At 50.8% G+C, this 27,252-nt stretch overlaps 1 protein-coding gene across 6 annotated transcripts in view; it reads right to left on the bottom strand.

Moving 5' to 3' along the window:
- MINK1 (misshapen like kinase 1) overlaps positions 1-27,252 on the bottom strand; it is a 675,548-nt gene that overhangs the window by 145,011 nt on the left and 503,285 nt on the right. For all 6 annotated transcript variants that reach the window (XM_086946234.1, XM_086946236.1, XM_086946233.1 and 3 more), the window contains 2 exons: positions 23,410-23,522; positions 15,076-15,164 (listed from right to left, as the gene is read on the bottom strand). In XM_086946234.1, coding sequence (XP_086802360.1) covers positions 15,076-15,164; positions 23,410-23,522 — 202 coding nt within the window. The remainder of the gene's footprint in view (positions 1-15,075; positions 15,165-23,409; positions 23,523-27,252) is intronic.

The raw sequence follows: 27,252 nt of genomic DNA, 5'->3' as shown, positions 1-27,252 counted from the left end.
GCTTCAGCCATGCCCTATGCGCCGGCTTCACTCATAGGATACGCCTCAGTTCAATACAGGGCTTACACTCACTGAACACTTCTTCAGCCATGCCCTATGCGCCGGCTTCACTCATAGGATACGCCTCAGTTCAATACAGGACTTACACTCACTCATTGAACACTGCTTCAGCCATGCCCTATGCGCCGGCTTCACTCATAGGATACGCCTGAGTTCGATACAGGACTTAAACTCACTCATTGAACATTGCTTTAGCCATGCACTATGCGCCGGGTTCACTCATAGGATACGACTGAGTTCAATACAGGACTTACACTCACTCATTGAACATTGCTTTCACTATGCCCTATGCGCCGGCTTCACTCATAGGATACGCCTCAGTTCAATACAGGACTTGCACTCACTCATTGAACATTGCTTCAGCCATGCCCTATGCGCCGGCTTCACTCATAGGATACGCCTGAGTTCAATACAGGACTTAAACTCACTCATTGAAGATTGCTTTAGCCATGCACTATGCGCCGGGTTCACTCATAGGATACGACTGAGTTCAATACAGGACTTACACTCACTCATTGAACATTGCTTTCGCCATGCCCTATGCGCCGGCTTCACTCATAGGATACGCCTCAGTTCAATACAGGACTTGCACTCACTCATTGAACATTGCTTCAGCATGCCCTATGCGCCGGCTTCACTCATAGGATACGCCTCAGTTCAATACAGGGCTTACACTCACTGAACACTTCTTCAGCCATGCCCTATGCGCCGGCTTCACTCATAGGATACGCCTCAGTTCAATACAGGGCTTACACTCACTCATTGAACATTGCTTTCGCCATGCCCTATGTGCAGGCTTCACATCATTGTGTGGCAGGAACTCTACTCTACAGGGGAAGGGCGGCTGAGATCTGCTCCCATCAGAGGCTTTAGTGGCTCAGATTTACTGAGGCAAGGGTAACAGGGCTAAAGTCTCCCAGAAGGCAGAGGAAGGAGGGTGTCATGAGAATCAATTAAAGATACAAAAACTGGACAATCGTAGTTACAGCCAACTAACTTTTTTTCTTGGCCGGCAATGGACCGGCCACAGAGTCACCTCTTGCATTAGGACTAGAAAAACAGTATCACAGTCAAGAGCATTGTGGCAGAATGTTTGAGACGCCCCTTAATAAAACAGATTCACCAGCACCCACTGCTGTGCGCACATCAGAGAGCAGTGCCTCGTGCACATGGAAGGAGAGGACCATACTCTCATTTACCAAAGTCTAGAAGCGCCACTCTTGTGGCTTTTGGTAAAGTAGGAATCCACTTTACTCCACAGTAAACTACCCGCCTTGCCATGGCATCGTGTGATGCCAGCTGCGGTCCAACAGGAAATGCACTGCTTGGGAAGGAGCTGGTCCTTGTTGGCATTCCCAAAGGACATGAACAATTATCCAGACCGACAAAAAACGATTGCATTTATGTAAAACTTCAAAAGGTGCTCGACGTCTAGTGAAGGCAGTCTCTTCTCGGCAGCAGAGGAGGGCAGAGGAAAGAACACTGTGAGGGGACATTCTTGCTCAAGTGGACTGATGGCTGCAGGTGGGGTCTTAGCACACCTGCCTTAAGGTTTTTGGTCTAGTTAAAATGCTTGAGTGTGTCAAACACGTCTGGCAGAGGTCACAGATCGAAAGAATGATGCTGTGCAGTTGAGCAGGGGTATAAATGCCTTTTGAATTTCATTGAAAAGGTTTCTTCGTGATCTGCCAGTAAACAGTGCTACACTCCTATGTGACAAATGCAAAAAAAACAATTGATGGGGGGATTGCTGGACAATGCAAACGGTCACCACCGGTCACAAGGATCTGGTTTTAATCCATCATTCTTTTGCTCACCACACCACCCCAGTTTGGAGCCAGCCATATGCAAATCAGTCTTGACCCTTCTCCAATGGGCACAGTCCAGACAGAACTGCCAGGCCAGGTCGTCCCTGGACCGGAAACCAGCATCCTGGGATCAGTTTTAGGGCATCTCCCTTCATCAGCCAGGCTATCTTGAATCCAGTGCTGTAGTGAGCAAGGGACCCACGTCTGGGCATACCCTGCCAACTTGGGGCGACATATGCAAAAGAAACAGTTGATGGACGGAATGCTGGACAAAGCAAAAATTCACCCCCAGTCATAAAGATTTGGGTTTAATCCATCCAGGGAAGACATGGCTTGGTAGTTCGGGCTGGACTGTTCCCATGAGGCACAGGGTCAGACTGATTTGCATATGGCCATGTCTGAACTGGGGTGCCGGAGTGAGCTAAAGAAGGATGGTGGATTGAACCCAGATCAGTTGAGTGGGGGTGAGTGCCTGCAATGTTCAGCCCTCCGTCCATCATCCCCTTTGATTTTGCTTTGTTCACACTCCTATGTGAGTCAGATGCTGAAGACCCTCTTCTTTTAATTAGTTGTTTGACCTGCCTGTGTTCATCTTCAGCGTGCGAGAGACCCCTATGAGGGCGATTCCTGCGCTATATCAGATTAAATTAACAAAACAGTTGTCTGAAGTCATGGGAATATTCTAAAATAGTACTTTACTAAATCCTTTCACAGGTCTGCAAGTAAACCCTGAGCCTGGGGAGGGCGGAGCTCAAGGTGCTAAGGGAAGTATGACTTGGCTGATGAGCACATGAGAGGATCACACCAAGAAACACTTGTTCAGGCTCAAAGCTCCTAAAGCATGGCCCAGAGAGAATACAAAAGTCTCTCTGAAGCATAGATCGTTGTTATGAACAAGTCAGGGCCAGCTCACCATATGACCTGGGAATCCCCACTCATGAGTCTGAAGCAGCCAGGCTGCAGAGTCCTGGACACTGGGGTGTCATGAAGTCCCTGCTCGAGCTTCTCTGCCATTAGACAGTGTCAGATTGAAGCAGCTATCCACATGTCTCCGGATGTATGAAAGAGTACTTCCTGGCCTGTGTCTTAACCTACAAGAGAGATCATGCACGGTTGTTCCTTCGTTTTGTGGTGGGTCCTGCTAATCCAAGGGTTTGGCAGAAAGTGGGGACATGAAAGCGCTTCAGAATAAGTGACTTATCTTCGCTGACACATTTTCTAGTAGAGACTAAATGTAACTGTAGATAACTTACCTTTGGAGTATCACCAGGTATCAGAGTGGATGCAGAAACATTTGCATAGCAATTCCTTCCAGCATCAGCGGGTGGCGCTGTGCTACCTCGCCTCCTGCAGACATTGCACAGGGACCAGTATACATACATCACCAGCTCGCGCTGGCGTCACTACCTTTCTTTCCAGCCAACCAATGCGGATCCAGAGCTTCAATTGTCATTTGACAGATTTGCCGGTCTCTTGAAATGTTCTCTTCAGTGTGGAGACGTAACATAAACCCACAGGATTTAAATCATGTGTCACCTGTCCCCCACAGCTGTCAGTTACAGATCCCAATGACAAAGGCCTCTGGTGTCTAGGCTCTGGTTACAACTAAAAGTCATGTGTTAAGATGAACAGTAAGACCATCTGTGAACATGAGGCCGAGCTAGCTGTCGCAGAGAGGTGGCAGTCGTAGACCTGGCCCAGACCGGCGTCGAAAGCAAGGACGCGCTCTTGTTCCAGGAGGTGTTAATACCTGAGGTGCACTAGTCAGGCCAAAGGGAAAGCACAGGAAACTGAATGTGTTTTTGGGCCACCTTAAACCGCAGGTAGTGCTTGTGGGAATAAAGGTTAGGAATGTGGAAGAATGTATCATGCAACTCCAACCATACCATCCAGTCTCTCAGATCGAGGTCAAAGATAACTGGGGCCAGGGTGGGCATCCAAAACTGGTCTTTCCTTAAGAACAAGCTAACAAGCTAGCTTAAATTGGGGCGAAGCCTCCATCCTTTTGCAGTATCACAAAGTAATAGGAGTAACAACCAGACTCTATTTATAAAATTGGCCCCATCTGATTTAGACATCTGGCCACAGATTCCTGACCTTTGAACTTCCAAGCATCAGGCTGGATCCAGGAGATTTTTGATAGCAGTACCCCTGAGTGCAGATAGGTGGTGTTGGCCGACTCCTTGTGATGTCGTAGGCGGCAGGTTCGTCGTCATGACTTCCGCTTCGTATATATAGGTGCCACTCTGGTGCGCTGACGTTGGTTCTTTTCTTTCCGCGTGAGCCAGCGTAGATCTGTCGAAGAGAGCAACCCCTTTTCACTTTTTTGTCAGACTTTTTCAACTTTTTGTAAACTCCTTTTGGTGTGCAGGTATGTCTAGTAAGAAAGTCTCAGAGTTCAAACCGTGCGGCGCCTGTCACTGTGCCATGTTGGCCACAGAGCCTCTTTTGGTGTGTCTTCGGTGCCTGGAGCGCGATCACAACACGAAGTAGAGCTCCGAATATTGGGCCATGTCGCTGTAGGTTTTGAGAGAGGTATCCCTACAACTAATCGCGGCCCAGCATCTGGTGCCACAGAGGTCGTCTCGTCAATCTCACTGCTGGTCGAAAGGAAAGTCCAAGCACCACTCCAGGAGGTCGAAGTCTTCTTCTTCAACGTCATTGCGGTCAGTTAACAAGCATCATAAAAAGCACAAGAAGTCAAAGAGTGCTTCGACTTTGCCCCGCCCGTTGCGCTAGGAGACAGAGGAGCCTAGGCATTAAAACACTCACTCTTTGGAGCAGGCCCCAGGGTCAACCCTTCTTTTCCGGGGCCAGGAGTGACCCCCGCCCAATTAAAATAATTTTTTGATGCCATGCGCATCACCTTTGTGCGGCCTGACCCTGCTGGCGCACCTTTGGGCCCAGCAGGCTCAGATGAAGGAGATCCTGTGGGCTCCGCACTTCAGGTTTCGGCCCTAGCGCCATGGTCTCCTCTTGGATCCGCCCATGGATCTGGACCGGCACAGGTCATACCCCTGTGTCCTTCCCCGGCCCAGTTTCCGACATGGATGCCCTCTGCTTCACCAGCGCCCACCGGTGGCACCTCTGTTATCGTCCTTCTACACGACAAAGAGCCAGTTGAGCATCCATCGACACTGACAGAGCTGTACAGCTCCATGCCGTTCAACCTGCCCAATTCTGAAGCGTTAGGCATGGATGATGAAGACTGGAGGGGGCAGAAGGATCCCTTAGAAATCCCACAACCAAATCAAGACCTGGACTGATGTGAGGACCTGGGTGATGCCAGCGGCCTGGACACTTCTCCATATTCAGGCATGCCTCCCTCCTCTAACCTCGTTACCAAGGAGGGAGCTTCATTTGCAATGGTGGTGCGTAGAGCTGCGGAGGTCTTGGGCCTGCAGCTTCTTGCGGTGGCAATCAAGACTAACGTCTTGACAGAGGTCCTGAAGCCTGGTGTCTCAACCTCAGAAACCTTGCTGCCTTTCAACGAGGCCTTGACAGATGTTCTACTGGGTACCTGGTCCAAGCCCAGCACAGGGGTTCCTGTGAATAGAACCATTGCCCGCCTCCACCGCCCTGCACAGGGCGACCCAGCTTTCCTCTCTACCCATTTCACCCCACAGAGCTTGGTGGTGCAAGCCTCCATGTTAGAATTGGGGGTCTCTAGTTGGCACAGGTAGGTACTTGTAACAAGTAGGGACACTCTCCTCTAGTCAGGGTAAGGGGGTATACTCCCAAGATAACCCCTGCTCACCCCCTTGGTCGCTTGGCACGAGCAGGTAGGCCTATCTCAGAGGCAGTGTATAAAGCATTTGTGAACACATACAGTAATCAAGTGACAACACTACAAATGGACACCACACAGGTATTATATCAAAAATTGTTGGCTTTTATATAAAGACTTAGAACAAGACCAAATAAAGACAAAAATAATCCACAATACTATTAGTAATAAAGAGTTCTTGCTAAAATGCTTAGTTTTAGTGTACTGTGCAATTCGTACTCTTTGTCCGGCTCTCACGGTAATCAAAATAACACAAAGAGTCTAACAAGCGCAGAGGACGCTTCGGTCCGGTGCGTTCAGGATGTTTGTTCGAGGCGTACACAGTACCTTTAATTGATGCGACCGGCACGGACAAGGAGCTGCAAAAAGGCGGCGATGCAAGATGCGTTGTCGGCCAGTCACGGTGCGAGCCCCGGCTCGTTGATGTCGTCTGTACGAGGCGTAGAGCGCGGAGGGGACCCGCTTTGATTGAGGCAGGCGGAGCGGGATGCGGTGCAGTCAGCTTACGTTGCGGCGTACGAGCCGTACTGCAGGAGCTGTGTTGTTCAGTCTGTGATGCGGTGCGAGTCGGTGCGACACGGACGTGCGAAGCGTACACCTCTCCAGGTGCGATCGGCAGACTCAAGCTCAGCAGCAGTGTAAGTGTCGTTCCGACCAGGGCGATTCGATGAGGTGAAGCGCTGTACGCTGCGTTGTCGGCCAGTCACAGTACGAGCTACGGCTCGGGAACGTCGTGAGTACGAGTCGTTTGAGCGGAGAGCTGCGTTAATTGAGGCGGACGGTGCCGGATACGATGCTTTGCAGGATACGAGTCGATCGTACAAGGCGTACATACCTCCCGACCTCGGCAACTACGGAAAACAGCGTTTCCCACAGCTCTCTTCGAGGCGGATGAAGTCCATTTGTCCTGGGACTTCGTTCAGGGGGCAAGCTCGCCTCCAAACCCTTGGAGATCTTTTGGCACACGTGGAAAATAAAGTCTTTCAGTCTTTCTCCTCTTCTTCAGGAGCAAGGCAACCACTGCAGGCCAATCCCTCAGGTCAGGGACAGTATTCCTCCTTCAGCTTTCCCAGTTCCTTCTCTTCAGGCAGAGGTTTTTTCTTGTCAAATCTGGATCAAATTTTTTGGGAGCAGGGTCCCAATACTTATACTCCTAAATCCTTTGTTCCTCTGGGGTAGAGGGGCCTTTGCCCAGCCAAAACCAGTTCTTGAGCACTTTGTGGACATGACTGACTTTTCATTCAGGGAGCAGGCTAGAGACATCAGACACTCCACAGGAGGTGGAGCCAGCATTGTGGTGGAGAGGCACAGTCCTATTCAGAGCCTAGGTGCACTACTCCCACCCATCTGGATGTAAATCTCTCTATTCACCACCAGGCTACCTAGCCCTGCCCTCTGGAATTCCCCAGCCCTGTCACTCACAGAACCCAGATAGCAGATACACATCCTAGCAGAGGCGCGCTGAAATGGTTAGGCAAGTACCTACTTTCTAAAAGTGGTATTTGCAAACACAGAATATTAATATAAACTTTACTAAAATATGTATTTTATTATTCTGAGTTCAGGCATACTAAACTCGAATTTCTACCATGTTCCCTGAGTCTGTTAGGATTATAGAATGTAACAATTCTAACAACCCATTTTGGCCTATGAGAACAGGTAGCCTTGCAATAGTGAAAAACGAAAATGGCTGTCATTCACTATTAGGACATGCTACACACATCAGGGCTTGTCCTACCTTATACTTACAATGCACCCTGCCCTGGGGCCTACCATAGGGGTGACTAACATGAAGGTAAGGGAAGGTTTGAGGACTGGCAAGTAGTTGTACTTGCGCAGTTACCATGACAGTTCCAGACTGCACGCAGGTTCTGCAATGGCAGACCTTAGACACATTTTACAGGGCTGCTGCTGTGGGTGGCACCACCAGTGCTGCAAGCCCACCAGCAGCATTTGGATTACAAGCCCTGGGCACTCCTGGTGCACAGTACTAGGGTCTGACAGTAAACCAAATAAGCCAATCATGTGATCCAATCAATATAGCAATTTACACAGGGAGCACTTGCATTGTGGCACTGGCTGGCAGGGGCACAGTGCTCTGAGCAGCTAACACCAGCGAAAATATATGAGGCACAGCAACAAAAAGTGGAAGGGAGACCCACGCCAAGGTGCCAGGTCTAACACTCCACTTCCGCACCTCCGGACAGGGAATACAAAAGGATGGACAGCTTTGGTAAGAAGACCTTTTCTTCCACCAGCCTAGTATTGCGGCTGGTAAACACTGCATGCCTCTTGGGCTGTTACTCTCATTCTCTATGGGATACGATTGTGCAGATGTGGCTCAGAGTCTCAGAGGAGGACCGGGTTCTCCTCTCTCAAGCTGTTACAGACGGGAGAGATGCAGCAGAGTTTGACTTACAATATGGCTTAGACACAACATATTCGCTGGCCAGAGTGATTTCCTCGATGGTGGTAGTTAGGCGCCACGCCTGGCTGAGGACATCTGCCTTTTTGGAGGATGTCCAGCCTGACCTCATGGACATGCCTTTTGATGGCTCCCTTCTCTTCGGAGACCAGGCAGATGCAGCACTTGAGGGCATCAAGAACTCGCGGGCTGGAGGAGGAGCCAAGATGGCGAACGGGACGGACGTCTGAGCTCCCGGCTCCGTAAGCCACCTGCTTTTGCCACGATATCCTGTCTTTAATCCTGGCTCACACCGTGTCAAAATGCCGAGACAAACGCGCAGAAACTGCTTGCTTCCCGTCGAGATCTCCACCGCCTGAATTGGTGCAGGACTCACTGATTTCCTCGATCTCCGGAGCTGCCCGGGCAGCTATGCTGATCGCTACCGCCGGCCATTACGTGACCAAGCTGGTTGGACGAGCGGGGGTGGTGCCGCTGCCTACGGGAGTAGGGCGATCTCGGCGATGGACTGGTTAGCTCTTTTCCGATGCTGAGTTACTCGCCCTGGCCGAGGTACGTCTGTATGCGCGTGCTGCCTCCAACGCGGCGCTTCCCCCCGCTCTGCTGCTTCTTGTCTGGACCTTCCCCGTCCTGAGGTGAATTTCGGCGGTGGATCCCTTGCTTTGGTGAGAGAGGCAGAGAGACTCTCGTACTGTGCGATCCCCTTGCTGTGGGCTGCACTTCCACCGCGCTTTCAACGCCGGCTTCCTGGATGGTTTGTTCGCCTCCCCTTTCATCACCGCGGATTACCGGAGTGGCAGCAATGGCGCTTGCCTTACATGACGGGGGTCAGATTGCTCCGCCATCCCTGTTGCACGCTGCCCTGCCTGCTCCCAGACTAGAGGCGGACCCCGGGACATCGCCGCCCGCTGCGGATCGCTTACTATCCCAGGACTCCCTGACTTATGGGGACATTCTGCGCGCCATTGCAGACTTGGGGACAACATGGCGGCGGACCGTCCAGGAGCTGACGGAGAAGATCGAGGGAGCTTTATCCTGTGCATCCCGACCGGGACTGGCTGTCCCCCCGCCACCCTTAGTATTGTCCGGAAAGACTACAAAGTTGCAATCTGAGAGGGAAGAGGTGTGCAGTGCCCCTGGCTACAGTGTTGGCGGTCTTCTCCTTGGTGAGGCTCTTGATACAATGTTGCCCCCCACCCTGGGAACCGTGACTCAGTCTCCATGTCCATCGACCTTCCAGTGCCTGACCCTCCCTAGAGTCTTGGCCTCTGAAGCCGTTTTTCTGCAGTTGCTGAGACTGTGCTGTCCGGCGGCGGAGGGGGTGTTTTACAGACTTGTTGCTGGATCTGGTGGTGTTCGGGGACGCTCCTCTTCGTCTCCTGTGTACCATCCTTGCCTGGAGCGGCCATTTTGCCCCTTTGTTCTTCCCGGTGAATGCTCGCAGCGATGGCCAGCCCGGGCCGGAATTTGCCGTTCAGGACAGGGCTGAGTCTCTTTCTTGTGCTTTGCTCTGATGGAATGGCCATGCCTGGAGAAGTTTCGTCGATCGGGCCAGGGTTGATGTGGCCCCTCATTTCGGCTAGTTTGATCGGCTGGCGGTGACCTGGACTGTCTATCGTTTTGATGTGGTGACTGATTTGCAATTGTAGCCTCTTTCCCAGTTAGAACCTGTGTCTATCCTGTACAGTTGTGCTCTTTGACGATGGGAGGGGGGTTCTGTCTGGGTCCAGGGTCCAAAGGGTGATTATTAATGACTAGCCTCGACGTGTGCCCGCTATCATGTCGTGTTTGGGGTGATTAATGACACAATGCTTATCCGTGTGGGCTGCACAGGGATTGAAACTGCTCCTGTAAATGTTGTGTGCACACATCGTGTATTGTTTTCTTCCATCGCTCCTATTGTTGCAAATTAGTACAGCGCAGTCGCTTTTGGAGTCAGAGGTTCCAGTGTGGGCACGTAGTGGATGGCTGGGGTCCCGGGAGTTCTGAGGCTCAGTGGGCTCCTCCCCCCACCTTTTCCCTTTTGGGGAGTGGCTGATTAGCTTGTCCTTTTCTCCCTCCCTGAATCCAAGAGTGACGTTTTTCCTTTTCTTTTTCTTCTTCTTCTTGTCTCCTTCTTTCCTTCCTCTGCACTTCTCGCTGTTCTTTCTCCTTTCTTCCGACTTTTCTTCTTCCTAAATTTCGGGTTTATGGGGCGACAGGCACGCTGCTAGGGGGGGGGTAGGCCATAGCCTCTGCATGTGTGTAGGGTGGGGGGTTATTATTCTTTTTTGTTAGTTTCTATGGGACCTGTTTTGTTCTTTCTATGATTTTCACTTACCTTTCCATGTTTGGGAGTGCTGGGTGTAGGGTGGCAGTGGAAATGTGACTGGGTCATGGGTGCTACGACGTGGCATAACTATTGTGTGGCCATCCTGCCTGGCGGGGACTTGCTTACCGAATTAAGACTTGCTTGACACAGATGCTAAAGTCAAGTCCCGCCTACATGGACCTTGCTTATACCTTTCTTTTCTTAGTACGGAACACTACGGCCTGATCTCCATAGTTGCATAACGAAAAATTTAAAATTTAACCTACAATTATCCTGTGACACGGTGCTGCGTTGTCCTCAGTCTTTCTTTCCTTAAATGCTTGCGATTCTGATACAGTGCTGTGTCGCCATAACGTATGCTGTTGTGCTAACCGATTGTTCGTGGCCGGCCGGATGGTTGTAGGCCCGTATATGTTATCATTTCTTATGCACAATAAAGGTTTTCAAAAATAAAAAAAAAAAAAAAAAAAAGAACTCGCGGGCTTCGGCCATGTACCAGGGTCTCTCCACCTCATCCCAGCCTGTGTCTGCCATTCGCCCCCTTCCGTGGCTATGGAAGGAGATTCCAACCGTGCCAAGCCTATTCCAGCCAGAGGACCCCACAAGTCCAACAGCCTCTGCGGGGCCATGGACGCGGTCAACCCTGACCTTGCGAGTCGGGTGGCCAGAAGTCAGGTGAAGCAACAAGCCCCTCCTACATCAATAAACCTTCATACTCTGATCCTCCCAAATCATGGACAGTGGCAGGATACGCCATCTCCTCCAAAACTGGAGAGATATCTCCTCGGGCAGATGGGTGCTGCAAATAGTCCGAAGGGGCTACTCCCTCTCCTTCGAAACTATACCTTCCTTCATGCCTCCAACTTAAAAATCGGCTGACGGAGGACCAGCTTGCTTTACTCCGCGAGGAAGTCAAGACTCTGTTGGCCAAGGGAGCTCTAGGGAGGGTTCCCGGGCCAGAAATAGGTCGTGGTTGATAATCCCACTATTTTCTGGATCTAAAGAAGGATGGAGGTCTTTGGTCTATCCTTGACCTCAGGGCCCTCAACTACTTCCTTAAAAAGGAGACGTTCAAGATGCTCACCCTTGCCCAGGTCCTGTCGGCCCTAGAACCGGAAGACTGGATGGCAACATTGGACTTGCAGGAAGCCTATTTTCACATTTCTGTTCTGCCTGCCGATCATCGCTATCTGTGGTTTACGGTGGGCAACGAGCACTCTCAGTTTACAGTGCTTCTCTTTGGTCTCACCAGTGCCCCTCGAGTGTTCACCCAGGTGATGGCAGTGGTTGCCGATCATCTGCGGAGATAAGGAGCTTCAGTTTTCCCTTATCTCGATGACTGGTTATTGAAGGCAGGCTCGTTCCAAGCAGTCGTCTCCCAACTCCAGACTACGGTAAACCTTCTGCATTCGCTGGGGTTCACTATCAAAGTGTCCAAGTCACACCCGACTCCCTCTCAGACGCTCCTTTTCATCTGAGCAATTCTGAACATGGGGCTGTTTCGGGTTTGTTGATTTCGGTGAGAATGACTGAGGCTGTTGGGCATTTTGGCCTCATACATCCTGCTAGTGGACCATGCCAGATGGCAAATGCAGGCTCTGCAGTGGGACCTGAAGTTCCATTGAGCACAGCATCGGGGGAATCTCACTGACCTAGATCAGATTTCAGAGGGAATCGCTAACAACCTGCGGTGGTATCTGACAAACTGTGATTGGGTCAGAGTCAGACCCGTCTCTCTTACCCACCCAGATCTCAGGGTAGTGACGGAAGCATCATTTCTGGGATGGAGCGGCTATCTGGAAGAGATGGCGATTAGAAGACTCTGGTCTCTGGCAGAAGCCAAGCTCCATATCAACCTGTTGGAGCTTCATGTGAATGATTCGGTTGGCACTGAAAGCCGTTTTACCATCCTTCAAAGGAAGGCTAGTTCAGGTGTTCACGGACAACACTACAGCCATGTAATACTGCAACAACGAGGGCGGAGTGGGGACGTGGATGCTCTGTCAAGAGGCTCTGTGTCTCCGGACTTGGCTGGAACAACAGGGCATTTTCCTGGTGGTTCAATATCTGGCCGGTTCACTGAACCCCAGAATAGATTAACTCAGCTGCCGGTGCCTTGTAGATCACGAGTGCAGTCTCCATCTGCAGGTGGTGCAAGGTATCTTTCAACAGTAGTTAGATCAGAACATGCAATGTCAGCAGTGTTGCACGTTGGGAGTTTCCAAGGTGGCTCTCGCTCTGTGCCACTTTTTGTCACAGGTGGGGCACAGACCTCCTATATGACTTTCTGGCCATACCACTCCTGCCCAGAGTACTCAAGAAGATCTGGAGCGACTGGGCACAAGTCACCCTTGTGGCTCTAGACTGGGCAAGGAGAGTCCGGTATCCCGGACTTCGGCAAAAGAGCATTGATCCTCCGGTTAAACTGCTTCTTTGGGAGGATCTTCTGTCGCAGCAGTGGGGAGGGTCCTCTACCCGAACCGATCCACTCTCCGCCTCATTGCGTGGAGACTGAGCGGCGACAGTTGACAGCTTTTTGACCTTCCTGCTGAAGTCTGAGTTTATTCTGGCAGTCCCTCCACGAAATCGGTATATATGCCTGCCAATGGTAAACATTTTCTAAATACTGTAAAGAACGGTCTGTTGACCATTTGTCTGCTTCCCTGTCAGAAGTTCTTCTTATCATTCTCTCCTTGGGCAAGCAGGGCTCTGCTTTGGGCACTTTGAAGGGCTACCTTTCAGCCCGGTCTGCTTTTCTTCGGCTGCTGGATCAGATTTTTGGAGGGGCTTACTTATCTCTTCCCCCCTTTGCCTATTATTGTGCCCCTATGGGACCTTAATTTAGACCTCACCTTTTCGATGTGTGCGCCATTTGAACCTCTGTACAATCGTTCCCTCTGGCTGCTCACTATCACAACAGTCTTTTTAGTGGGAATACCTTCTGGCAGGAGCATGAGCGAACTACAGGCAATGTCAAGTCAGCCTCCTTAACTGACCGTCTTTCCGGACAAAGTAGTGCTGCGACTAGGGCATCTTTTCTGCCCAGGCTAGTAACACCTTTCCATCTGGCTTCATCTGTTACTCTGCCCACTTTCTATGCACCTCAGCATCCGTCCAAGTAGGAGGAGCATCTAGACCAAAAAAGAGCATTATTGTTCTACCTTGAGCATACTCAAGAGTTCTGGGTGGACAACCAACTCTTCGTAGAGTACGTTGGAGCAAAGAAGGGGTGAGCAGTTCAGAAGAGTACCATTTCATGCTCGGTCATCCTCTACATCTAATATATTACACCCTGGAGAAGAAACAACCTCCTGAACGCCTTAGGGCCCATTCTACTAGGGTGAAGGCAGTCATAACTGCTCTTTAGTGTGGTGTCCCGGTTACTGACTTCTGCCAAGCGACCACATGAGCATCTCTGCACATGTTTGCCAGACACTACTACCTGAATTCTCCGGTCGGCAGGGAGGGCCTCTTTGACCGCTCTTACTTGCACGACTTCTTAGTCTAAAACCTTTCAGTAGTCCCTCCTCCGGGATGGTATTGCTTGGGTATCTATTCAAAGGTAAGGAATCTGCTGCTAGATGTCTCTATCAGATGGACGAGTTACTTACCTTCTGTAACGCCCTATCTGGTAGAGACATGATCTTACCGACCTACCCATCCTCACCGCACTGCGAAGTGGTTAGTGTCCGGGCTGTTTCCGCTTCTGGGACCTAGTTGCTTTTGGTATACCGCTACTAGTCACTTCATAGCTCTGCTCTTCATGCATGGAAAGTCGTGCAATGTACAGACGTCAGTGCGCTGGGTTGGCGCCTATATAGATGACACGGAAGTGACAACGACGAACCCAACTCCTACGACCCACGCAGAATCGACCAACGCCACGTATCAGCTCGCAGGGATGCTACTATCAAAAATCTTCCTTATCCGGCCTGACACCCGCAAGTTCAGAGGTAAGGAATCTGCAGCTATATCATGGCTCCACCAGATAAGGGGTTACCATTATACCCCAACTCTGCCTCATCACTTTTGCAACTAAAGACACATCTTTGGCATCCTGTGCTGCACTACCCAGAGTACCCTCTTATTTCCCGTCATGCATGACTCTCACCCTAATCTACTTATCCTCACCTCACGCATTTGCCTTCTCCTGCTTTATGTACAGATCTTCTTTTCATTGTTTTCTTCTTCGCCAATTCTTCTACAAGCACATGTTCTCAGATTTAAAGCAACTAAATGCTTATAGTCGCGAATGCACTATATGTATACTTTGAATGAGTAGAGCCCAGAGAGGCTGCCCGCGGATCTGGATATAGCCCGAGTGTTCAGAGAAGCAGATTTTGAATACTTGACTGGGGCCAGACGCTTGCCAATAACCCAGGTCCAGACACTCGAAGCGAGAGCCTGGAGCAGACCCTTTAAACAAACATTGATATTATCACTTTAAATTAAAAAAGACTACAGGTGAAAGGTGATACAGCCTTTACACATGCCTGGTTCTCTAGTGTATGAACACCAATGACTGCAGCTTTCACTATCACGTGTTACAGAGTTAACTCCCCTTTCCTTTTAAAGGATGTGGTAAAAAAAAATGCAGTTGGCTCCTACATTGACCTTACAACTGAGCCTAACAGAGCCGCTGCCGAAAAAAAATTATACTGAAAGATGCAGGAGAGAGACTTACTGCTGGCCTGCCAGGTCTGGATCGGTGATCGTCCTTGCCGGGCTTGCTCATCTGGGAGAGAATCGGGGAGCCTTCGATCTTAGAGGTAGCTGTGGACATAACAAACAATTCAGATTTAATTCTCTAATCACAAGGTCTCTTCCTGGCCCTATACATTTCAGTGCACATGCTCACTGCTCATCCCTCCCTCTTCCAGAGCAAGTACGTAAGGTATGGGTCAGTGTTTAAACATTGTCAAAAATGTAACAAAACTTACAAAAAACACAAAATTCAAAAGTTCACAACAATGCTATATCACATTTCATATTTAATAGACAAAAAATTCTGGAGAATGAACAAAGCAATTTTATTGTTTCAAAAGAATGAATCAAAAAATTGTTTTTCAAACAATTCAGTTTTGGAAATGCCAAGACTCATAAGTAACTCTTGTAAATCAAAGTTATCTATCTCATATTAAAATTTGAACATGCTCTCAGTGAAGAAGTAGTAAGTGTTAGGGTAGGATGGGGGTGATGAGGTAAGTGTGGGACTGGGTAAAGGTGGTGTAACAATAACACAATCACAAAATCGTTAGAAAAAGACCTTTACAGTCTAATACGACCCATAGTTCCCTATGTCTCTTCACATATAGGATGGATATCTTGATATATTTGGATCCTATAATGTGAGACAGTAGTGTAGTCAGTTTACGTTTCGACTCCGCTGGATTAAAGGGATGTTTGCGCCTCATTCTGGAGTCTTCATCAGGACAAAATTATATTAGAGCACATTAATGACTGGCCTCTCAATGACCGTCTGTATTGGACCTTACACTAGTTCCTCCTTTGCTCGGTCGATTGAGGTGGGGTCTGGATGAAACCGGTATCAATCTCCTGGTTATTCTGCATGTAGTCTGAAATATTATTATTGCTATGGGGGGCGTTATCAATCCGCCTGCACGGGTCGTTAGGATAGTCAGGCCCTGATAGTGGATCTGTATACCTCCACCATCACTGCTTGGGCCAAGCAGTGATGGTGGCGGTATACAGACCGCCACCGCAATGGACGAACTAGTGTAAGGTCCAATACAGACGGTCATTGAGAGGCCGGTCATTAATGTGCTCTAATATAATGCCCTGAAGTTGAGTATACCGTATGACCCTGCAAGGTCTGAAACTACAGAGCCAAGTCATTACTCAAATGTATTAGCATCATTAATTATTACCAGTGTTATTATTTCCTGTTAAGTTTGTTCTATGTATACAGACCGCCACCGCAATGGACGAACTAGTGTAAGGTCCAATACTGAACCTCCTTAGCACGAACTGATAGACGGCCGGACCCCCCCTGCTCTCCCCTTCCCATTAGGATCAGATTAATAAGGACGGTTCCCCTATGCTCAACGGTGATACAGACTTGGGAGGATTTTGGAGACTGTGAGAACTCTGACCACTGTCTTCGCTTGCAGCTCCGAAACCAGATGGGAAGGACATCCAGTGCAGCACAGACCTGGGGTCTCCTACATAGACTTTCAAAAAGGACTACTCGATTCATCAAGGATTCTCTTGCGCATTCTGTGGGGCAGTGCCAGCTGTGCACATTTACTGGGGACACAACCATGCACAGCAGCATTGCAGAACAGAGATGCAGTCCGCTATCTAGTTGGACTTAATGTGGGGTATGTGATTATATGCATCACGCTGTGAACATTTGCAGGTTTAATAAAACAGAATACACATCTTCCTAAATACGTTTGTTCTTTAGTTTAAGTTATGTTGGAAAACTCAAAACCAAGTGTAAACTTCAAAGCGTGTTTCAATGCTAAGGGCCTGGGGGTGAGCTTGTGTATTCACTCACTGCTTTCAAGGGCCTGGCGGTGTGCTTGCGCATTCACTCACTGCTTTCAAGGGCCTGGCAGTGTACTTGTGTATTCACTCTCTGCTTTCAAGGGCCTGGCGGTGTGCTTGTGTATTCACTCTCTGCTGCTAAGAGCCTGGCAGTGTGCTTGTGTATTCGCTCTCTGCTGCTAAGGGCCTGGCGGGGTTGCTTGTGTATTCGCTCTCTGCTGCTAAGGGCCTGGCGGGGTTGCTTGTGTATTCGCTCTCTGCTGCTAAGGGCCTGGCGGGGTTGCTTGTGTATTCGCTCTCTGCTGCTAAGGGCCTGGCGGGGTGCTTGTGTATTCGCTCTCTGCTGCTAAGGGCCTGGTGGTGTGCTTGTGTATTCGCTCTCTGCTGCCAAGGGCCTGGTGGGGTGCTTGCACATTCGCTCACAGCTGCCAGTGCCAGTCGGTGTGTTTGTGTATTCACTCTCTGCTGATAAGAGCCTGGCAGTGTGCTTTTGTATTCACTCTCTGCTGCTAAGGGCATGGCAGTGTGCTTGTGTATTTGCTCTCTGCTGTCAAGGGCCTGGTGGTGGGCTTGCACATTCGCTCACAGCTGCCAGTGCCAGGCGGTGTGCTTGCGTATTCGCTCACTGCTTTCAAGGGCCTGGTGGCGTGCTTGCGTATTCGCTCACTGCTGCTAAGGGCCTGGTGGCGTGCTTGCTTATTCGCTCTCTGCTGTCAAGGGCCTGGTGGCGTGCTTGCTTATTCGCTCTCTGCTGTCAAGGGCCTGGTGGCCTGCTTGCGTATTTTCTCTCTGCTTCGAAGGGCCTGGTGGGGGGCTTGTGTATTCGCTCTCTGCTGCTGAGGGCCTGGCAGTGTGCTTCTGTATTCACTCTCTGCTGCTAAGGGCCTGGTGGCGTGCTTGCTTATTCGCTCTCTGCTGTCAAGGGCCTGGTGGCCTGCTTGCGTATTTTCTCTCTGCTTCGAAGGGCCTGGTGGGGGGCTTGTGTATTCGCTCTCTGCTGCTGAGGGCCTGGCAGTGTGCTTCTGTATTCACTCTCTGCTGCTAAGGGCCTGGTGGTGAGCTTGCGCATTCACTCACTGCTTTCAAGGACCTGGCAGTGTACTTGTGAATTTACTCTCTGCTGCTAAGGGCCTGGCAGTGTGCTTGTGTATTCACTCACTGCTTTCAAGGGCCTGGTGGTGTGCTTGTGTATTCGCTCTCTGCTGCTAAGGGCCTGGCAGTGTGCTTGTGCATTCACTCACTGCTTTCAAGGGTCTGGCGGTGTGCTTGCGTATTCGCTCACTGCTGCCAAGGGCCTAGAGGGGTGCTTCATATTTGCTCACTGCTGCCAATGGCCTGGTGGTGTGCTTGCGCATTCACTCACTCTTTTCAAGGGCCTGACGGTGTGCTTTGGTATTCGCTCACTGCTGCCAAGGGCCTAGCAGGGTGCTTGCGTATTCCCTCACTGCTGCCCAAGGCCTAGCGGGGTGCTTGCGTATTCGCTCACTGCTGCCAATGGCCTGGTGGCGTGCTTTGGTATTAGCTCACTGCTGCCAAAGGCCTAGCGGGGTGCTTGCGTATTCGCTCACTGCTGCCAATGGCCTGGTGGTGTGCTTGCGCATTCACTCACTGCTTTCAAGGGCCTGGCAGTGTGCATGTGTATTCACTCTCTGCTTCTATGAGCCTGGCGGTGTGCTTTGGTATTCGCTCACTGCTGCCAAGGGCCTGGCAGGGTGCTTGCGTATTAGCTCCCTGCTGCCAAGGGCTTGGAGGTGAGCTTGCATATTTGCTCACTGCTGCCAAGGGTCTGGCGGGGTGCTTGTGTATTCGCTCTCTGCTGCTGAGGGCCTGGCAGTGTGCTTTGGTATTCGCTCACTGCTGCCAAGGGCCTGGCAGGGTGCTTGCGTATTAGCTCCCTGCTGCCAAGGGCTTGGAGGTGAGCTTGCATATTTGCTCACTGCTGCCAAGGGTCTGGCGGGGTGCTTGTGTATTCGCTCTCTGCTGCTGAGGGCCTGGCAGTGTGCTTCTGTATTCACTCTCTGCTGCTAAGGGTCTGGTGGTGTGCTTGTGTATTCGCTCTCTGCTGCCAAGGGCCTAGCGGTGTGCTTGCATATTCGCTCACTGCTTCCAAGGGCCTGATGGTGTGCTTGCGTATTCGCTCACTGCTGCCAAGGGCCTAGTGGGGTGCTTGCGTATTCACTCACTGCTGCCAAGGGCCTAGCGGGGCGCTTGCGTATTCGCTCACTGTTGCCAAGGGCCTGGAGGTGTGCTTGTGTATTCGCTCACTTCTGCCAAGGGCCTGGCAGTATGCATGTGTATTCACACACTGCTGCTAAGGGCCTGGCGGTGTGCTTGTGTATTCACTCTACCAAGGGCCTAGCGGGGTATTCGCTCACTGCTGCCAAGGGCCTAGCAGGGTGCTGGCGTATTCGCTCACTGCTGCCAAGGGCCTAGCGGGGTGCTTGTGTATTCGCTCACTGCTGCCAATGGCCTGGTGGGGTGCTTGCACATTCACTCACTGCTTTCAAGGGCCTGGTGGTGTGCTTGCGTATTCACTCTACCAAGGGCCTAGCGGGGTGCTTGCGTATTCGCTCACTGCTGCCAAGGGCCTAGCAGGGTGCTTGCGTATTCGCTCACTGCTGCCAAGGGCCTAGCGGGGTGCTTGTGTATTCGCTCACTGCTGCCAATGGCCTGGTGGGGTGCTTGCACATTCACTCACTGCTTTCAAGGGCCTGGTGGTGTGCTTGCGTATTCACTCTACCAAGGGCCTAGCGGGGTGCTTGCGTATTCGCTCACTGCTGCCAAGGGCCTAGCAGGGTGCTTGCGTATTCGCTCACTGCTGCCAAGGGCTTAGCGGGGTGCTTGTGTATTCGCTCACTGCTGCCAATGGCCTGGTGGGGTGCTTGCACATTCAATCACTGCTTTCAAGGGCCTAGCGGGGTGCTTGCGTATTCGCTCACTGCTGACAAGGGCCTAGCAGGGTGCTTGCGTATTCGCTCTCTGCTGCTAGGGGCCTGGTGGTGTGCTTGTGTATTCGCTCACTGCTGCCAAGGGCCTGGAAGTGTGCTTGTGTATTCGCTCACTTCTTCCAAGGGCCTGGTGGTGTGCTTGCGTATACGCTCAGTTCTTCCAAGGGCCTGGTGGTGTGCTTGCGTATACGCTCACTGCTGCCAATGGCCTGGTGGTGTGCTTGCACATTCACTCACTGCTTTCAAGGGCCTGACGGTGTGCTTTGGTATTTGCTCACTGCTGCCAAGGGCCTAGCAGGGTGCTTGCAGATTCGCTCACTGCTGCCAAGGGCCTAGCGGGGTGCTTGTGTATTCGCTCACTGCTGCCAATGGCCTGGTGCGGTGTTTGCACATTCACTCACTGCTTTCAAGGGCCTGGTGGTGTGCTTTGGTATTCGCTCACTGCTGCCAAGGGCCTAGCAGGGTGCTTGCGTATTCGCTCTCTGCTGCTAGGGGCCTGGTGGTGTGCTTGTGTATTCGCTCACTGCTGCCAAGGGCCTAGCAGGGTGCTTGCGTATTCGCTCACTGCTGATAAGGGCCTAGCATGGTCCCTGCGTATTCGCTCACTGCTGCCAAGGGCCTAGCAGGGTCCTTGCGTATTCGCTCACTGCTGCCAAGGGCCTAGCAGGGTGCTTGCGTATTCGCTCACTGCTGCCAAGGGCCTAGCAGAGTGCTTGCGTATTCGCTCACTGCTGCCAAGGGCCTAGCAGGGTGCTTGTGTATTCGCTCACTGCTGCCAAGGGCCTGGTGGTGTGCTTGCACATTCACTCACTGCGTTCAAGGGCCTGGTGGTGTGCTTTGGTATTCGCTCACTGCTGCCAAGGGCCTAGCAGGGTGCTTGCGTATTCGCTCACTGCTGCCAAGGGCCTAGCAGGGTGCTTGCGTATTCGCTCACTGCTGCCAAGGGCCTAGCGGGGTGCTTGCGTATTCGCTCACTGCTGCCAAGGGCCTAGCGAGGTGCTTGCGTATTCGCTCACTGCTGCCAAGGGCATGGTGGTGGCTTGTGTATTTCATCTCTGCTGCTAAGGGCCTGGCGGTGTACTTGCGTATTCACTCTCTGCTTCTATGGGCCTGGCGGTGTGCTTTGGTATTCGCTCACTGCTGCCAAAGGCCAGGCAGGGTGTTTGCGTATTAGCTCCCTGCTGCCAAGGGCTTGGCGGTGAGCTTGCATATTCGCTCTCTGCGGATAAGGGCCAGGCGGGGTTGCTTGTGTATTCGCTCTCTGCTGCTAAGGGACTAGCGGTGTGCTTGTGTATTCGCTCTCTGCTGCCAAGGGCCTGGTGGGGTGCTTGCGTTTTCGCTCACAGCTGCCAGTGCCAGGCGGTGTGTTTGTGTATTCACTCTCTGCTGATAAGAGCCTGGCAGTGTGCTTTTGTATTCACTCTCTGCTGCTAAGAGCCTGACAGTGTGCTTTTGTATTTGCTCTCTGCTGCTAAGAGCCTGGCAGTGTGCTTTTGTATTTGCTCTCTGCTGTCAAGGGCATGGTGGTGGGCTTGCACATTCGCTCACAGCTGCCAGTGCCAGGCGGTGTGCTTGCATGTTCGCTCACTGCTGCTAAGAGCCTGGTAGTGTGCTTGCGTATTTTCTCTCTGCTTCGAAGGGCCTGGCAGTGCGATTGTGTATTCACTTTCTGCTTCTAAGGGCCTGGTAGTGGGCTTGTGTATTAACTCTCTGCGTCTATGAGTCTGGCGGTGTGCTTTGGTATTCGCTCTCTGCTGATAAGGGCCTGGCAGTGAGCTTGTGTATTCACTCTCTGCTGCTAAAGGCCTGGCGGGGTGCTTGCGTATTCGCTCACTGGTGCCAAGGGCCTGGTGGCGTGCTTGTGTATTTGATCACTGCTGCTAAGGGCCTGGTGGTGTGCTTGTGTATTCACTCACTGCTGCCAAGGGCTTCGCGGTGTGCTTTGGTATTTGCTCACTGCTGCTAAGGGCCTCGCGGTGTGCTTGTGTATTCGCTCTCTGCTGCGAAGGGCCTGGCGGTGAGCTTGAGTATTCACTCACTGCTGCCAAGGGCCTGGTGGTGTGCTTGTGTATTTGCTCTCTGCTGCTAGGGGCATGGCGGGCTGCTTGTGTATTCGCTCACTGCTGCTAAGGGCCTGATGGTGTGCTTGTGTATTCGCTCTCTGCTGCTAACGGCCTGGCGGTGTGCTTTGGTATTTGGTCACTGCTGCTAACGGCCAGGCAGTGTGCTTGTGTATTCCCTCTCTGCTTCTATGGGCCTGGCGGTGTGCTTTGGTATTTGCTCTCTGCTGCTAGGGGCCTGGCGGTGTGCTTGTGTATTCGCTCTCTGCTGCTAAGGGACTAGCGGTGTGCTTGTGCATTCGCTCACTGCTGCTAAGGCCAAACGTTGTGCTTGCGTATTAGCTCTCTGCTTCTATGGGCCTGGCGTTGTGCTTGTGTATTCACTCACTGCTGCCAAGGGCCTCGCGGTGTGCTTTGATATTTGCTCACTGCTGCTAAGGGCCTGGCGGAGTTGCTTGTGTATTCGCTCTCTGCTGCTAAGGGCCTAACGTTGTGCTTGTGTGTTCGCTCTCTGCTGCCAAGGGCCTGGCGGTGAGCTTGTGTATTTGTTCTCTGCTTCTATGGGCCTGGCGGTGAGCTTGTGTATTTGTTCTCTGCCTCTATGTGCCTGGTGGTGTGCTTGTGTATTTGTTCTCTGCTTCTATGGGCCTGGCGGTGAGCTTGTGTATTTGCTCTCTGCTTCTATGGGCCCGGCGGAGAGCTTGAGTATTCACTCACTGCTGCCAAGGGCCTGGTGGTGTGCTTGTGTATTTGCTCTCTGCTTCTATGGGCCTGGCGGTGAGCTTGTGTGTTCGCTCTCTGCTGCTAAGGGCCTAGTGGTGTGCTTGCGTTTTACCTCCCTGCTGCCAAGGGCCTGGTAGTGAGCTTGCGTATTCACTCACTGCTGCCCAGGGCCTCGCTGTATGCTCACGCCTCCACTCATGCGATCGGAGAACTGTTGAAATAGTAGTGATGCTTCTTTACATAAACAGGATTCTGAATACTTTATGAAGATGTTAATTAAACAGGAACTCAAAGTGTAACTGCCAGTGCATACATCGGGCGCACAAAAGGATACAGGTCAAGTCTGTGGAGTCTCCTGAATGGAATCAAATACAAATACTTGAATAGCAGGTCAGACTCTGGATTAGGGGGACTCCATCAGAGACTGTCCACAGGGACAGCAGAGCTATTTAAGCACCGCCTGGATGTCTATTGGTAAGTCGGATATTTCTCAATAGGTTCTAGCTTCTTCAACACAGAATAATTAGTAAAAAGGCAGTCACTCGGCAGGCAAAAGGAGCTGCTCGACTACTAGCATCAGATGCACGCAGGAGCAAAGCAAACCGAGATACTGATTAGATCGGCTCTGCTGGACCAATCAGCAGTGCACAGCAGAAGGTAGGGTCGAAGTTTTTGCCAGGACCACTGGCAGAACAAAATGTCCACTGCACGTCAACAACAAGGGCTACAATGGGGCAGTGTGAACCAGGCCTTTCTCACTTGCAGGGTGAGACTCACCTCCTATTCTGTTGCGCTCCAGGGATCCTGCCTGCGGAAGGCTCGGGAGTCCAGACTGTAGTAGGCTGTCCGACCTCTCCCAGCCAGGATCGCTCCGCCGAAGATCTGGGTTACTGCAGCAAAGGAGAGAGTAGGTAACAATCATACATGCTATCATTCAATAACACTGGACAAGAATGAGGAACTGTTCAACTGAAACCAAATGAGCCATCACGTGGACACAGAGGGAGACTTACACTCAGGGCTCGAGTCGGGGTACCACGCGGGTGGACGGCGTCCCCCCACTTATTTTACATGGAGCTCGATAACTAAACTGCAACTGAGTGCAAGCCACCTTTTGTGACATCACTTCCTGTCGTGACATCAGCGTCCCCCCACTTCTTTTTTTAGGACTTGTGCCCTGCTTACACGTCAGCATTAATAATGCTGTGATTCAGAAGTCTGAGGTGTGGAGAGGTTACCAGTGTTGGACTGCACTGAGCAACTAACGGCCGAACAGTCCTCAGAGTGTAACACGACTGACAAAAATAAATCAGCTGATATAAGAGAGGACCAGTCTATTGACGAAAATAAGCGGATTTAACTAAAGCAAACCAACCTATGAGCGAGAAAGCAACACTAATACCAGGCTGGTCTATGTTTGAAAATGAGGAACAGGATCCAGTGACAGAAATTAAAATTAGCTAGAAATACCCTAGTCAAGAAGGTTCTCCCATGATCACGGTGGTACTTGATCAGGACAGGTTAACTGTCACTTATTGACATGGCCTCAGTAGGTGATGCGAGGCCGCTTCTGAGGCTCTACATCCTAGGTGCGGCCAGTGGAAATGTTTATTCTCAAAAGGGGTAACAGTTAGAGCACTTCTGATACAGTTCTGGTTGAGCCAACCCCTCAAGCCATGACCAGGTCTGTTTCCCCCCTTTGTTTTACAATGTTTGACTTCGCTCCACCCTCTGTACCATTGTGTTTTGGCTACTCATGCTTTCGCCAAATCTGTTCCGAGCTCTGATACCCGTAAGGGTCTTGTTCGCGCTTTATAAATCGTTTCAAATAAATAAAGTTATTTGATACGGGGAGATAAGATGTACTTGTGCAGCTCTCTATATCTGTCCAAATACAACTTATTAGCGTGTTCTGTGCCTAGCAACAGTTACCATAGGTGAAATCCGAACCTGCTCTCATTTCACCAGCCAGGGATGATTTCTACTGCCCCAGCGAGGTATAAACAAGGGTGTTAGGATCTTGGATAGCATCAAGTGACGAAATGGAAGCACCGATGCTGCCTGTAAGACATGTGAAGTTTAGATTAAATCTACAGACCATGTGCGACATGTCTAGATTTCCAAGTCTTAGCTATGCCAGGTTATCATCTTCCCACACCACATCTTATGCGAGGTGCTGGGCTGATCATGGGGTAGGAAGCCACAACATCATGCATCACAGCTCGTCAGGGGTCTTCAAGCAGCTTCAGGTTAGCTCCTCACTTATAGACATGAAGGTTGAGTCGATATTGCATAATGTGCTCCAAACACGATGAGAATGATTTACCCGAAACAAAATGTGATTATATTCTGGCTAAATAGTGCCATGAAGAGACATAGAAAATATTTTACAAAGAAGAAATGAAAAGAAATCAAATATAAATATTATGTAACAAGTATGTCTAAAAGAGAATACGAGGGGACCCTCATCGAGATGCCTTGTACACAAGGCCGCTTTCACTTAGACCCAAAATGACTGATGACCCAATTCCATTGCCTGGTGCCCAAACACTGCAGGTATGTGCAGTCATGGGGAAACACAAACAAGTAACTTACCTTACTTAAAGCCATTTCTGGTAGACACTATATCTAACCACAGACTCCCCACCTTAAGAACCTCCGGCGGCCGTCTAGACCTGGAGATATTGTAGCAGTACTCACATATGCTGGTAGGTAGTGTTGTGCGGCTCTGTGTTGACACCATACTGCGCACGAAGCGATGAAGCGGAAACACAAAAGCAACTTCCCCACACACTAAGGTCCTTTTTATCAATTATCTCCTTCAGTACCCTCAAACACAGAGCATCGAACAATTAACCAGAACACTTTGCCGCATTCTCACATGGGACCTTTTTACTTGTTAAAGAGGCCACTCCATGGAATGGGGAGGGCCAGTAATTAATCTGTGGTTAGAGTATCCACAAGAAAGACCATTACAGAAGGTAGGTGTCTTCTTCTGACAGATCCTTCTAACTGCATTTTCCTAAGCATAAAATGATATATAGCAATACCATCCATGGTGGGGGCCTGGGGAGTGGACTCATTTAAAAATTTCCTGCAGAACTTGATTGGCATAGCGACTTTCCTATCGGCCAAAACTGTTACGGTAGCAGTGCCTCCTAAAGATATGCACAGACGTCCACATTGTAGCCTGGCAGATGGCTACAACTGTGAATCCCTCGCATTAGTGCTGTGACGGCTTTGGTAAAGAGGTTCTCCAGGCCTTCAAGGAGTTGTTTCTCGGCTAGCGCATAGCAGATTCTGATACCGAGAACTATCCACCTTTACAGGTCCTCTTTTGCATTGCCCTTTGTTAGAGAAAGTCTAACAAAGGGCTGACCATCTCTGCACAGTGGTCGTTTGTGCAGTCGATGCGAGAGCTTTGAGCCATCTTAGTGTCAAGCTGATGAAGTCTTTCCTCCTCGTTTGAGGGATAAAGCAAAGCAAAAAGGTCAGGAGGGTAATCGATCAGACAATGTGGAATGGAGTCACAACCTTCAGTAGGAAGGCCACCCAAGGATCTCAGTGCCACTCGATCAGGAGAGAAGGTGCCGTAAGGTGGCAGCAGTTCACTGTGTGACATGTTGATGTAATCGCAATAAGGAAGATGTTTCGTTAGTGTCAAGAATCGTAACATTGGCTCGAAGGGTGCAAACATGCAAGAAACGTCAAGACCAAGTCCAGGTCGTAACATGGCATAATTAGCAGCTTCGGGGTGCGAGTGGGCGAGCTGGGATATCAGAGAAACAAGATGCATAATACCAGGAGACTTATACAATATTAGTTAATCAGGGACACACAACAAAGGCCAAAAGGCGGCAAACAGCCCTCCCCTGTGCCCACCGTAAGTTTTTGCAGGGAGAACAAAAGAACCAACAAAATACCATCTGGGAGTTTGGCCAGCAAGGAGTCAGTGTTTCGGGCCTGCGCCAGGCACCATCATTGTCCCAGGGCCTAGTGTGGATGGACTTCGTGGAAGGGCTCGTGGCTACAATGATGACCTCAACCACCTCAGTCCGTAAGTCAAAAGCATTCAACTGCGGCCATCTCCATGCCTGGAGCTGTAGGTGGTGGAGACTCAGGTGTGGGGCCCTGCCTTGGTGCTGAGACAGGAGCCCCCCTGAAGACATAGCCTGACTGAAAGGCACATTCTCAGGCTCCGAAGGTGTGGGCACCACACACTCCTGGCCCAACGTTGGCCGAATAAGATGACTTGTGTCCAGTTGGTCTTGATCTTCCTCGAAAGTCGAGGCAGGACAGGTAGCAGGAAAGTGTCCTTCATTCCATTCTAGTCAGAAGGCACGCCCTTGCGAATGCCTCGGAGGAAATTCCAGCATTCAAAATTGTTACCTTAAGGTTCTCGATGGTGGTAGATAGATCTAGGCAAGCTGAAGATGCCTGGCCAAACAAGCCTTTTATTTCACCGGGCATTTCCACAGGGGGCTGGAGCCCTTGAGAGTCCTGGGCCAGTCCTGGTGGCTCTGTTACTTTCCCAAGCTCCTAAGGGTCATTGCAGCATGCCAGGGAAGTTTCAACAGAGAATAAAAAGGGAGGAGTAAAGGTTGAGAGAAAGGGACCAGA

This window comes from Lissotriton vulgaris, chromosome 12, assembly GCF_964263255.1.
Source record: "Lissotriton vulgaris chromosome 12, aLisVul1.2, whole genome shotgun sequence".
Taxonomy (NCBI): Eukaryota; Metazoa; Chordata; class Amphibia; order Caudata; family Salamandridae; genus Lissotriton; species Lissotriton vulgaris.
The sequence above is the reverse complement of the archived record's forward strand: the minus strand, read 5'-3'. Positions and strand labels throughout refer to the sequence as shown.